Source organism: Bradysia coprophila, assembly GCF_014529535.1.
Source record: "Bradysia coprophila strain Holo2 chromosome X unlocalized genomic scaffold, BU_Bcop_v1 contig_35, whole genome shotgun sequence".
Classification (NCBI taxonomy): Eukaryota; Metazoa; Arthropoda; class Insecta; order Diptera; family Sciaridae; genus Bradysia; species Bradysia coprophila.
In genome coordinates, this window is record NW_023503325.1 from 2,454,314 (window position 1) to 2,468,777 (window position 14,464).

Below are 14,464 nucleotides of genomic sequence, written 5' to 3' on the forward strand. Positions count from 1 at the left end.
GAAAATCTTTTTGTTTTTGTTTGTTGTTTCAATGCAGAAAAGGCAATGTTTTTATGAACATAAACAACGAAATAAACATAAATATTTTTTTTTGTTGGAAATGAGAGTGTATCGAATACGCCAACGTTACTGAAATCATACCGTACAATGTACATAACATAAAAAGTTCAAATTCAACTGAGAGTTTCATAATTCTCCAAAAATTGTCTCGAAATATTTTGTCAGTAAAATAAAAATAAAAGAAAAATAATCTTTTCCTAGACTTTCAGACTCTCGGTGGGATACACACACACACAGTCTTTTTAAGCACATTGTGCAGAGAATATTCAATTAAAAAAGTTTTCTTCTACTGTTTGAAGTTTGACGATATGCGACGTTGTTGTGAGATGAGGCAAAGATTTATATATATTGGAGAGGGAGGATAATGTTTAATTTCATTTTTTTTTTCTTTTCTGTTTACATCGTTTTTTAAGCGTTTTATAACATTTTTCGTTTGCTTGTTTTTGTTATGAAGTTTTTTATTCAAATTTCGTAATTTAATGTCAGAAATTGATAAAAAAAAAAACATAGAATAACATAACTAAAAGTCAAGAGATAGACATGTTGGTATCAAATAACACCCACAAAATTAACGAGAAAAATCAAGACTTAAAAAAACTTTTAATGCAGGGCAATACGTAACAGCTCGAGCACAATTTATCGACTTTTTGATTGTGATGGGTGTGTATGGAAATGAAATTACGGAGGGAAAAACCATCGAAAGGAGCTGCAAATGAGTTGCAGAAATAAGATTAGATTAGATTAGATGGGAGGGTGTAAGCCCAGCACCTAAGCCTCAGATGGGCCTGTTGTGCTATTGTACAAGTCTCTTGATCATATGGACTGTGATTTTACATCATATCTCTCCCGACTTAGATTGTTCACAAATCGACCGTGTGTTAACGTCCCATACGTTGTGAATTCTCCAAGCCGTGGGTGGTATGCGAATACCACAACCATCACTAATTGACCTGTACATTTTCCCAAAGATGGCGCTATCAACATTGTCATGTTGTAGCTCTTTCTACTATTGACATTATGTCGATATGGTTTCTTTTATGGAGAAAGCGAATGTTGGGTTTTTTGATATTTCCGACTTTGTTACGGTTACGGCTATTAGTTTTAGGTAATAGCAAGTGTCTAATCACCATAGGCCATGAGTTGCCTCTTCGTATAAATCGCCATGCCACCATGTGACTGAACTCGTTCTGGCGTTGCAGGTTGTAGCGTCTGAATGATTCGTATTTCGTCATATCCCTTGACATCCATACAACGTATCAATCAATAGATCTGTTAAACCTCGCGGTCATTTTGGAGTACAAGATAGTTTCTGTATCTTGGGATTGTACCACAGCAAATTTGTAAAAATTTGCTATGTGGTTTTGGGGTGTCAAATGAGAACCCGAAGCGTTTGTACCTTACCTGCACTAAAATTGACTGCCAGATGCCATACGGCAATGTGTCATTTTCGTACATTAATCGAGCACGTAATTTAGCATTAGCTTCTGGTAGAGTCGATTGTTAATCCGTAAACCGACGCCACGAAGCACATGTTAAATAACAAAGGAAATAACACAATTGTTGATATCGCACAATGAGGCGAGAACGACTTTATTGATCAAAGAGAAAATGACCTACGAGAACAACACTTTGACTTCGTTAATAAAACCTTTAAAATAATTTCACCATTTAAACATTACAGCAAAATAAAAACACCAAAGCCGTAAAAGTTGGCACAGAAATTAGACAAAATCGAAAATGAATTCACACACAGCCACACAAAAGAAACACTTTTAGAGAGCAACGCATAAACACGTCCGTTCTCTGTGACTGCCGTTGTCCAACAGAAATAAGAGAAAGGAGGTACCTACGAAAAAAAAATGAGTTGCAGATCCAGATGGTGTCCCCATCGTCTTTCAGTGTCTAGAAGTTTCTTAGCATATAATAAAATGTCATTAAAGACCTTCAGGTCTGGACGATTTTCAACTAATGTCCATACAAAAACCACCTAACGTCACACACTTCCCCATCGAACCCGAAATATCAAATTGTATCATACAGTCTCGGAATTATAAGAAATAACAATTACAATCCAAACGACGGTATTCATTCCACATGCATTACCAACGTTACGAAATTTACGTGTGTGTATGCATTATAACGTGTCCATTATCGCATGGTGGAATTAATGATGTCGACTGGATTGTAATGTTTGAAAATGTAACTTCTTAGATTTGTTCCACCGTGTAATCTGAATTTTTCACATATCCTCTAAATAGCCTCGCGTCTTAGGAATGAGTACATATTCGCTTCGAAATATTTGTAATCAACTAAGGCACACTTCCAATAAATTAATCGTTTTCAATATACAGTTAATGTCAACCGAATTTGTGTCTACGTTTGCTTCAACTGGTGCAACCAGCTTGTCCGGTCAAACAATCTTAATGTCCGAGACACTGTACGTACCTGTTTAAACGGTTTCACCACTTCCACTCGCGTCTGTAAAATCAGTATAAAGACTTATAAGTAACCAGTGTGGACCAGCTGATCGAGTACATGAACACACAAGTTTGGTTGCCATTAACGTATTTTTTTCATCACCGATTAAATAGAATTCCAACAAACTAAAAGCTCTGTGAAAAAAAAAACCGTATTGTAAAACCCAATAATGTTACTCACCATTGAACATTGTGCTGCTTGTAAACAGGAAATATCATCTGTGGCAAACTGTGAATGAGAGAAAATGAGGATATGTTTTAAAAAAAATGTTTGTGCAATAAATAATACAGGAATTTAATTAAAAAAGTTTTTTTTAGGAAAAACCTTATCTCATTTTAAACTGAAAATCCCATACAATGTTTAGGAGGTAGAACGTGTGTGCATAAATTTTATTGAAAATTGTTTGACAGAGTTTTCAAAATATAAACTGCCACATCTAATATGGCGTATTAAGCTGAACATTGCATGTATCGTATGTATACACATTCATATGTTTAAGTTATATATTCGACTTTTACGGTGCACCATACGATGTATATATGCCAACTTCATATAAGTATGGTAAAACAATGTGTATCTTGGGTACGTGCACAAAGTGATGTACAAAAATATATCCGCAATCATTTCTCCTAATTTATTTTAACATATTTTCAAACATAAAATAAGTCGTAAAGAGATTTGATCTAAGCAAAATCCTTCGTTTCATACCTATAGTCACAGCTATAAAATGTTATATTTGTAAGGGTAAAAGCTTTGTCTAACCGTTGTACTGCTCTGTGTATAAATGCAAGATGTAGTAAACATACTTAATAATTTTATGGAATATATTGTAAAACGAGGGTATACGGCAGTGCCATCTCCAACAGTGTATACAGTATACACACAATTCAACTTCATCAATATTTAGTTTATATAGATCACGAATGGGAATACACTCAAGGAAGCAAATTGCAGAAGGGGAAGAAACTACATATAATGTTTCCAAATGCAAAAACATTCGCTTGCCTTCATTCCCCACACCAATAACATCAGCAACAACAACAACATCTAGCTATGATTGTGTCGTGCTGATGTTTATGCATAACATCATAATCTTCGACATTATGGTATTCGTATTATAATAATGCCATTTTACAGCATCGGTATTGTTGTTATTATGATTATTGTCGTAGCAGTTTTCGGATTCAAATATCGAATCTCTCTGTGTTATTACAATGTGTACGGTGTACGAACATTTTTCGACATTTTTGGTATATTGGGTATACGCTACAGTTGCATTTTATATGATTGAACAATGGTTGTTCGACTAGCTTCAACAAGAATAAAATTTTATGCGATAGACAAGTATATCGACGATGGCGTCAGGAGGCTACACTGTAACGACATCAATGGACTTCGAGGAAATCAGGTAATATTCCAGTGAAATGTACAGTGTCAATGTCTGTTAAATGCGTGCATGATAAAGGAGTTAAGGAGGGTAAGTCTATTTGAAACAAGACTGAATCAACGAAATTTCGTTTTTCTTATAATTCCCTAATGTGACACATCCCTTTTATGTAACTAACCATTAAAATCAAGAACAGACATTTCCCTGCTGGATGCAATAGTACTTTGATCATCATCTTTGTTGCATACCATTTTCTGTTTTTCATATTTCCTCCAGTTGCGTTATGACCGTTGTATCGATAGAAAAATGGCGATATATTGCGCCATATATTTCCAAGTTTTTGTTTATTTTCTTTTCTCTATCTCATCTCGATTCGAAGCGCTTTCGTACACCAGCACGAATAGTGTAAATAATACAAAAAATATTGATAATGAAAATGACGAACTATTGTGCAGAACCTGTCGAAGATGGTTCAATTGTGTAAATTATAGCGCGCAAGTCAATTTTGTTAAATTATTGTATATTTTATTAGCCACAAGCAGTGTGTGGTGCATTCACTGCAAGCTGAGCTGAATAACACAATGTACGAAATGAATGCCAAGCACAGCGCTGGATTTTTTCTATTTGAATTTAAATGGAATGGAAAATTAATATAAATTGAAGATCTGTCAGCTGTTAAATGTTATTATTCATTTAACAGCTGAGAGATCTTCAATTTATATAAGAAGTGAAAAATTTGACGATATTTCTAGATCAATGAATGCGATCAAATCGGTCAACGGTCAAGGTCGATTCTATGCCGAGTCACAATAGGGATCCGAAAATTGTATTATCACCATATCGGCATTGGAACATGCATGTATATGAATACGAACGCATGACAATGAAATATCGCTTCGTACAGGTAGCAGACCGTGTATTCGGTGCGCTTTGTGAGAACTAAAATGTAATATTGCATTACAGTCTGAATGGAATTTCAATCAGAAATAATCTTCCTGCGTCAGGGAAATCGGTTTCGCAAATATTTGTCGAGTTTCACAGAATTTTTTTTTTAATTTCCCAGATTTCTTTTTAAAAAAATCCCGAATTTCTCAACAAAATTTCCCAATTTCCTTAAAAAAATATCTCAAAAAGTCCCTGCTCTGCACACTGTGGAACACACTGTGCAAATAACCAAAGTATTTGATAGATGCTATTCACATAAAGTGTGCAAATAGAGATTGTCTTGTCATTAAAAGCCGACAGCAACGAAACGTTTAAATTCGGACGCCGATCCTAATACTCCTATACTTTATATCTCCAAGATAAAGTAATAACAAAGAAAGAAAACCTAATTCTTAGTATTAAAACCGTGGATGAAACCAATGATATGTTTGTTTTCAACGTCACATTTAACCGAAACGAAATAAATAAAGAAACGAAATGCAAAACCGAAATTTGAAGTAGTTTTAATTAGCATAAAATGGTCCATTCAAATAATTATGTTTTGAAAGGTATTATTCAAATACATTTTATACGTACGTACGTTTAAAGATGAAAGAATAAAAGAAACGAACAACAAGAAAAAAAAAACAGAAACCTAAATATTATTCTGTGTGCGGTTTCTCGAAGGAACGCATTTCAATTTAACCATTTCAAGTGAAAATTTCGAACAATTTTGATGGCATATTCCAAAACGGAATCGTAAGTAAACCAACGTTTTGTCGGTTTCTTGAAAGGAAACTGAAAATGCGTTTCGATTCGCATCATGGTTGTTATTGGATTATATACATCGAAAATTGGTTTAAAAGGAAAACGCTAACATACACAAAAAGTGCGCGTCGGCCAGTGCCTACGTAAAGGTAACGTAGAAGAACAGAATAAAAATAAAAAAAACTTTTTTTTTCATTTTCATTCTTCTTTTATTTTTACCTTTAAGCGTAAATATTTTTTACATCCATTTCTTTGACATATATATTCACTCAGATTATAGTTTTTTTTTGTGATTATTTGCCTTAATTGGTTTCTTTTGTTGATTTTTTACGGTTTGATTTGTTTTTGGTTTCATTTGATGGATGAGATCAGTTATTGGGTCAGATGTTTATTAAATACCGAAAAAAATAATAATTTTCTGATACAATTTTTTTTGTTCTCTTCTCTTCGTTCGGCTGATGATGACTTTGTAGTTCCACAGAATCCAATCAATAATTTCCTTTTATGAAAATATTAATGATAAAGTTAGAGTCGAAACAAATTGAAGTTTTTCTTCGTCTACCGCTGCTGTTTCGCTTCTTAGGCGGTAAACATTAATTGTTTTTTTTTTCAAACACACACAAAAAACCCATTCCCTGCTTTATACGTTCCAACAAAAAGAACCATTCGAATTGTATTCAACCATCCATCCAACGAAATATATAAATTTATTTTGGAAGTGGGAACAGTCATTCGACGCTGATGACGAATAGGCAATTTATACGCTAAATTCTATTAGTTCCACACACATCCACACACAAAACAAGTATGTTAGAGTAAAGTATACGCGATGCGTCGTCTGTCACCCACTTTTTGTGTAATATGTCGTGCAGCTATCGGACGTGCTGTGACCGAATGACGACTAACCCGTCGACAGGTTCATGTCTGGTTCACTAGTGATTGGAGTAGATCGAAATTGAAATGTTTCGAAAACCACTGGCGGAAGCGTATATCTCGTTATTGTTTCTCATTTTGTTAAATAATTTCTTTTTTCTGTTAATTTGATTGGACTTTGACACGAGAAATGTTGTCAATGTGTTTATGTGGCCTTGAACGCTGAAAGGGTTGAATTACAACAACAAAATGAAGAAATAATCGCCAAAGTTGATGAAACAAAACACAAGACAGCTGGAGCTATATACAGGATTCAGACTATAGATTCTGCATAGAATGGTTAGTGAAATCCATAGATGTGGTAAAATACTAAGCAGTTCTTTGATGGTCGACCGGAATCCTATAGGAATTTTCAAAAGGTTCCTATCAGATCCAATTATTTTCTATAAGTGAACTGAATTGGCTAGTTTGAATTACTGTTGCTCTGGTAAATTTCAATGCTCTAAACTTCGTCTAGATAAACGAAAACCCATAGATGTAATAGAATTTTCCAGCTCGCCTTACCGAATAACATAAATCTAAATTTCCTATATTATGTAACACACAATCGCATCGAAACAAATAGCCCAATTCAACATTTCACATTCCACTAACCCTCAAACATCCTCAATATAACCATTCACCGTAAATTATCGATTCAATTCCAACGATAATATATTATACAATATGATATTCGTAGCATTTTCGTTAGCAGTAGCAGTAGAAGAAGATTGAAACCATCTGGGAGTATGTTTGAAAATATATGTTCGTAGTTATAACTAGTCCAACGGAAAACAAATCTTCCACATACACACAAAAAAAACGAAAAAGAAGAAAACATTCCGGTGCCATATACCGCACCACACAATTTCTCAAATGTATAAAAAAAAATATTCTTGATTCTCATCATCATCCAGATCCGATATGCAAGTGGTTCCACCGCTGGCACAAAGGGTCCATATGATTAATGGTTGCTTCTCAACAGGATTTGGAAGGAAAAAACATTTCTCTTTTTTTTAAAGAAATTCCCTCCCGGTTACTCAGTTTGATAAGGAAAAAAAAGTTTTATAATAAATACTGAAGCTATAGACGGATTTATGGACTGGGTTTTTCGGTTGCTTTTTTGTTTGTTTGTTTGGAAAAGAATGAAATGCGAAAGACTTTGTGATTTTACAATATTTAAATTATTAAGTTAAGATGCCTTTGAATAGCACCTTTCTAGCTCTCGTCTGATCAAAGATTGATGAGCCTTGTTCGTGTGGCTCGTGATGGAGGCATATACATTTCCACATTAATTATGCAGTGGGTAGCTTCGTCAATTATTCAAATTATACGCTTGCAATGACACGTTGCATAGTGTACCAGATGTTACGATTTTCCCTCAGTCGACTGAGCTATTCGCATTGCTTTCGATCGATCGCAAAACCGAGTCTCATACTTTGAGCAATAAAAACCGAGTCTCCCTATATATAAAAAATATAATAATAATTTACGACGTACAAGTAATTACAATCGACTGCACACAAGTATAGCAATAAAACCTCACAGCTCGTTCCCTTTAGGGCATTACTTTAATTGGTTTTTCATTATCAAATGCAGATATTGGAAAGTTTGCGAGCTGTTTCGTTTACCTTTTTATAGCACTCGTCACGACACAGATGCAGTTGGAGGAGTTGCACAGACTTCTCGATTGGCTGTACATCCTCACACAACAAGGATCCCAAATTTACAGTAGCAGAAAATAGGATGAAAACCATATATTTGACCATCATTCTATCTGTTTCGATTTCACACGCGCCGCGAATTACAGGACTTTCGAAATTGTATCAACCAAAATTTATTGTATAACAACCGGGATGACACTTTGAATGCAACTTTGGCTGCAATTTAAATAACAAAAACCGACCGGCCTACAAATTGTCCATTTTTTACACACAAAAATATTATTCAATTTGATAGAATTATGCGTTCCGGAATATCTGTCTCGATATAAATAATCCTGCGTCAATTAAAACAGCGAATTGGGCAGGTAAAAATACGAAATAATTTTGCAACGCGCTACAACTGCCTGGCGTTCTATTATTGTGGTACCATGAAAAGTGTCGTACCATAAACAACAACCTTGCACTTGAACCAAACCCAAAAATTTTCCTTCGTTTACGGATTAAACAAAAATACACCGATACACACACACAGATACAGATATTTTACAGTGGAAAATTCAATTCCAGCAAATCCGACCAAACAATTCAATAACATGAACTTAACGCCACAAAGTTTCAAACTCAACTGAACAACACTCTGAGCATAAAAGAGACGAGAATTATTACAACTGACGGTAAAAAGGAGCTGTTGGAGTTTCGGCTGTGTATTTTCTATACAAAAACATATAAAAGAGCGAACCATGGGGAACTCACCACTTTTTATATATATGTTTGGTTCTATGCTGTAGCGTTTTCTGATATAAGAACCGAGTGTGCATATACCTATAGTAATATGGTTATACATTATGCGGCCATAGTTCATGGATGATAGTAATATCTCTTGAGATTTTTGGTGTATTAAAGCATTGTGTTTTTAAATGTGTGTGAAACACAAATACTATACATGTCTCGATGTTATGTTATGGCTTTAGCGTAAAAAAGAGAGTCGAATGAAATTTAATTTTAAGAAAGAAAAAAAATTATATAAAATGAAGGACGGGTGCATTACAATATGTTTATTTTCAACTTAAATGTAAGACGGGTAAATGTACGAAAAAAAAAATCTCTCTTAATGCATTTCTGACTTATTATGATTGTTGGATGTTCACAAACCATATTTAATTGAATCGGAAAATATATAGAGAAGAAGAAAAAAGAAACTTCAATCAGACTCGAGTCCAAGAATTATCGAATCCAAAATTTATGGAATTCAATGTTTTTTCTGTATTAAAAAGTTGTAAGAAAGCCAATAACTTGTTGAGGGAAAAAAAACTCCGTTGAAAAAAAAAAGTTTTTATTAAAACTTATAATGGTTTGCTTGATGAACGAAATTCTTAAAAGTTTCTTGTTTAGCAAAAGGTTCTGGAGTATAAACAAAGAATCGTAATGGACTCTGAAGATAGTTAATTCTGAGACTTAACTGAAAAACATTTTAATTACATAAACGCTCCCATTTTGCTGTGGTGTAACAGTGAAGGTAAACAATTTAGTTTCACACGAAAAGGGTAATGCATGCTATACCCGATGATGATCTATTGATCTATTCATCTGTTATCGATAACGACGACAAAAATAATAACAAGCTCTGGGCTGGGTACTATGTTCCTTTATATAGTAAAATGAATGTTAAAAAAATTGAAGTAGAAGATTTGAAATCAACAGATTAAAAATACTTTGATCGATGGATTACTTCCCGATAATAATAGTGGTCATATGCTTGCCGTCTGTAACAGGTTAATTTCTAAAAATTATTTATAGAAATCACAAAATTAAAGTAATCGAAAATTTTAGAATTTTTAAGAATTTTTATGGAATTAAATTGCTAAAAATACGCCCCGATGTATAAGATGAGGATGAACCGAAAAAATTTTATTTGAAAAATGTCTTTTTGTGACGGTTAGTGCATAGCTCCAGATATCCTAGGCATTGCCATACAAATTTTCTCCGTGTCACCCGCGAGCATTTTTTACCAATTATTACAAATCCTACTAAGGATAAATGGAGACTAAAGGCAGTCTCTAATTAAATTTGAAACTAATTTTAAAATTATTATTTCTACCTTTTTGAGACATCATATTGTCGTTAGATCGTTAAAACTTGACTTTGAAGAAAAAAAATATATATCAAAGGGGAGACGCCAGGGAATGTACCGACATTCCGAAAAAAAACGAATTTTTTAAAGTCTGGCAAAACCCATCGACGTTTTTTATAATGTACAAAATTGCAACGAAAAAAAAATCTATCTCCCAAGCGGTACAATCGACAAGACAAGTCTCTCGTGTAATTAAAATTCTTATCAAAATAATTCTACGTTTAACAGTTGATGATATTTGATATGCAGATGCATAGGAAAAGAATTTTTTTTACAAAATTAAGTTCAAGCACCTCTTTAAACTTCAGCGGTTACCAAACTAAGTGTATATAAGGCGTACTTGTAGGCATGGTAAGTTTTCACATATACACCGCATATTACACATAGAGTTTTACGTTCTCTGAAACGTTAATTTAAGTAAATTGATTGTGTAACTCTAAACTAGTGCTATGCTGCTGCTTGTGTTACTTTTCTCTTTTCATAGTTCATAGACGTTAAGTGAATTTTAATTACTTCTTGCACCTGTGTTAACATTTAATTTTCAAGTATATAATATGAGGTTAATGTGAATGCATTCAGCTACATTATATTTTTGTTCTGTTATCGTTGCGTTCGTACAGAATTTACTGGTATCTTTTACACCACATTCGCTAAGTAAATATTTCTGAAATAATAATAGTTTTAGCCGTTTGTTTAACAATATGCTTTTGTTTCATCAGACTATATTCAGAGCAATACATATGTTGCATCCGTGCGGCGTGAATAACCTTATTTTCTACGCTCAATAGTGGCGAGAAGATGTCGTTTTGTTGAGGATAGTTCAGGTGAGAAAATTTTGGTTTTCTCAACTATCGCTTTTCCCATGGGGAGAACGAGAGTTTTTCCTTTTCACAACTGTCACCACACATATAAGAAAAAATTACGTGTTCACCTCTCTTCGCTCTGGCCGCAAATTTTCGCTCTTGTTGGAATATCCCCTTGGTTCACAAATAACCGTTTTCAGATATCAAATAATTCAAAATTTAATATTTATCGTACGGATGCAGTTATAGAGGTATAATTATTGTGAGTGGCGTAATAGTGACGGTGTGAATGTATAGATAATAAATTCTGTGCGAAGGCGGTGCAAAAAAAAATGTTTCATTGTTTTCGTTTGGTGTTTACTGTCTCGTCTATTTCGTGATGTCAGAAAAATGTGACCATGTTTTTGCCACTTGTTGTGCTAAAAACAATTGATAACTGGGCTAAATTGAAAATCAACAAAATGACCTATTAAACGTTAACTTTTATAATACGAATCGACAGATACACTTTTTCATAAAGTCACTGTTTTTCAGTGAGCGATGTTGTTCAATTTAGTTAAGAGAATATTTTTGTTGGAATGTAATGTGTACTCCGACCTTTCAATTGAATCTAAAACTAAAGTTCGAACGAATTAATATCAAAAAATTACAATTCCAGCCTGACTATGTGATACGTACCTATCTTATCTTGTCTAATCTCATGGCCTCTGGCTTTCGAAACAAAAACGTTAGACAAAAATATCACTAATTCAGTGACTTCGCATTCAGTTGAAGTTAGAGGAAGTTTTTAGTTGTGGTTTTATTTTCGTCTAAAATGCGACCCACGGCGACTAATTACATTGTTTTGATCATAGTCCTCATTCCTTACGTTCTTTGTGCTAACCAAAGTCCTGCTTCTGCGGTGGATGATGACACTTTGCGAGCAGCCCGAGAGTTGGTTAATAATTTTCTCAATAACACAGCAAATGGATTCGCTCCAGGTAATATCTTTATCAGGAAAACAAAACCGGTTCATCTTTGATCTACATGCTATCACTATCACAATTTAGGTCTTGTGATTGGTGTATCAGTCAAAGGTGAACAAAAATGGGTTGAAGGATTCGGACTGGCAAATGTTGAGAACAATGTGGCAATGACGAAGGATGCAGTGATGCAAATCGGTTCGATTGGTAAATCGTTTACATTTGCTTTAGCATCACGACTGATGTACGAAGGAAAACTGAACTTCGACGTATCGATCAGAGAATATCTTTCTCACGAAGAATTTCCGGATAGAATGTGGAACGGAACTGTCGCGAACATCACTTTGAGACACATTTTTCAGATGACCTCAGGCTTTCCCGAAGGACCGTCTGACTCTGACATAGGGTTTTGCTTGCGATGTGAGAATTCGACAGGACGTATGGTCTTTTTGCGAGACAGATTTCAAGATCTTGACTTTGAGCCTGGCACCAATTTTACATATGCCAACTTCGGCACCGAATTGGCTGGAGCAATCATCGAAAAGATCCTCGAAAATAGAACGTTCAGTGTCGCATACATGGATATGGTGAGAAATGTTTTAAAACTGAACCACACCGCCATTATCAACACGACGTTGATCACGCCCAATCTCGCTTCCTTTTACACGACAGACATGGAACATCTCTACAACAGTGGCATGTGGGGCGACATCTTCGTAAACGATTTTCCTGCAGCGGGAGGCGTTACGTCAACCATTTCAGATGTGTTAACCTACGGTCAGATATGGCTGGATGCCTATTACGGACGAAGTGAACATTTCGTCAAGCAATCGACCGTTAAAGAGGCATGGATTCCAACTGATGTGAGCAGAGACATTCTACCCTACGGATTGGCTTGGATAATTTATAACGTGACGGGTAATAGACCAAGTGGTAATCAATTAGTTTGGCATAGCGGCGGTACACTGGGATGTCGATCGATGCTTGCAATATATCCAGAATCAGAAATAATTGTCGCTGCATCAGTGAATTTGGCTGAAAGTCCCATTGATGAGTTTATAATTGAAGGTAGTATTGCGGATTTATTCGCCAATGCGACACAAGTGCAACAAGTATAGGAAATCAACGAAAGGGAAAGGAACAGCAGACAATTGACAACAACTTTTACGTAATTTTATTTATGTGCAACAGCTACAACATGAGTGCAGTAAATTTCTTATTTTTAAAACTTTGTTTTTTGTGACAAAGTTTTCTCGTCACCTCGAGATAGCTGGAAGACGAAGCTTTGAATTTCTGACTAAAAAGTGAAACTTAAAGCTTTGGGCAACGACGTTTCTAAATTATTATTGTGGAAGTTCACACAACCACGACAAAGGAAATTGAAAATAGAAAAATTCTTCACTTTCAACAATGTCGTCAGTCTTATTTGTATCAGTAAGATCGGTTTTTAAAGAGCCTGGAGTAGTCCTGAGCGATTCTTTCTTTTATAAAATTTATAAAATAATTTATAAAATTATAGTTAGAGCCAAATTTCTTCTTGACGTTCAAAGGGAAGGTTGTTACTTGCCACTTTACAAGCTTTTTTTTTCTTCTGTGAAGCAGAAACTTTGGTTGAATTTGATCAATTTACTGTTACCGCAGATTCAATCGAAACAAAAATAACACACGACTACCCTGTAAGGACCCATTCTTTATGACCACCCTAAAATTATGTTCTAGTTCCGGCCTTGGTTGATTCCCAATAATACTCGCTAGGGTCAGACCTATTATTGCAAACTGTATTGCGACAAGAATTTGGAGAACATTCTTTCGAACGTTATTGTTTTTAGAATACGTGAAGAGGTTGTAAGATAATAAGAAGGTATAATCCGGGCTCTGTCCTTAATGTGGACAAAAGTGTAGAAGAGATTATTGGAGATGCCTTGTTTTAAATCCCCGGTCCAACTATGTTTTTTGTCTTTTTAACAAAACCCGCAGAAACCAGGGGTGATGGAGACCCAACGGAGATGTGTCTGTGATCATACCACAAATATACATGTTCAACATACCAAATACGAAGGTATAACATCCGTTTCGAAAAACCGCAATCACGACCATTGCACTGACAACCACTCCGATCTCATCATGTTTTTTGTTTCTCTTTCCCGAATAACCGAGAATAGGCAAATGTGCAATAGCCATAAATAAAGTCGTCAATTATCATATTAAAAATTGATTTGCAATTTCCATGTACTTACACCGGGAAAAAAAACTTTAATTCTCAATAATTGCACTTATTTTTTTGCTCCTCGCCTTTAAATGGTAATCATTCTATATTCCGTAGCTATATATATTTCTCTCCCATTTATTCAAATTGTTACAGCTATAACATTCCA

General features: G+C 34.7%; 2 protein-coding genes across 3 annotated transcripts in view; one reads left to right on the top strand and one right to left on the bottom strand.

Moving 5' to 3' along the window:
• LOC119069470 (transmembrane protein fend-like) overlaps positions 1-14,464 on the bottom strand; it is a 57,370-nt gene that overhangs the window by 20,581 nt on the left and 22,325 nt on the right. Inside the window, exons 1-2 of one of the 2 annotated variants that reach the window (XM_037173523.1) lie at positions 8,161-8,809; positions 2,719-2,766 (exon numbers count right to left, since the gene is read on the bottom strand). In XM_037173523.1, coding sequence (XP_037029418.1) covers positions 2,719-2,766; positions 8,161-8,301 — 189 coding nt within the window. In that variant the 5' untranslated portion in view covers positions 8,302-8,809. Of the gene's footprint in view, positions 1-2,718; positions 2,767-8,160; positions 8,810-14,464 lie in introns of those variants that run through there. The other variant, XM_037173524.1, reaches the window with a different exon arrangement.
• LOC119069469 (serine beta-lactamase-like protein LACTB, mitochondrial) lies at positions 11,882-13,310 on the top strand. The gene is made up of 2 exons (XM_037173522.1): positions 11,882-12,107; positions 12,177-13,310. The coding sequence occupies exons 1-2, from the start codon at positions 11,942-11,944 to the stop codon at positions 13,205-13,207; spliced, it is 1,197 nt and encodes a 398-aa protein (XP_037029417.1). The 5' UTR covers positions 11,882-11,941; the 3' UTR covers positions 13,208-13,310.

Bases quoted from the DNA above. Each gene is read 5' to 3' on its own strand.
- LOC119069469 (XM_037173522.1), top strand. From the start codon at position 11,942: ATGCGACCCACGGCGACTAATTACATTGTTTTGATCATAGTCCTCATT. The intron at 12,108-12,176 runs GTAATATCTTTA...ATCACAATTTAG, and splicing joins AGCAAATGGATTCGCTCCAG to GTCTTGTGATTGGTGTATCA.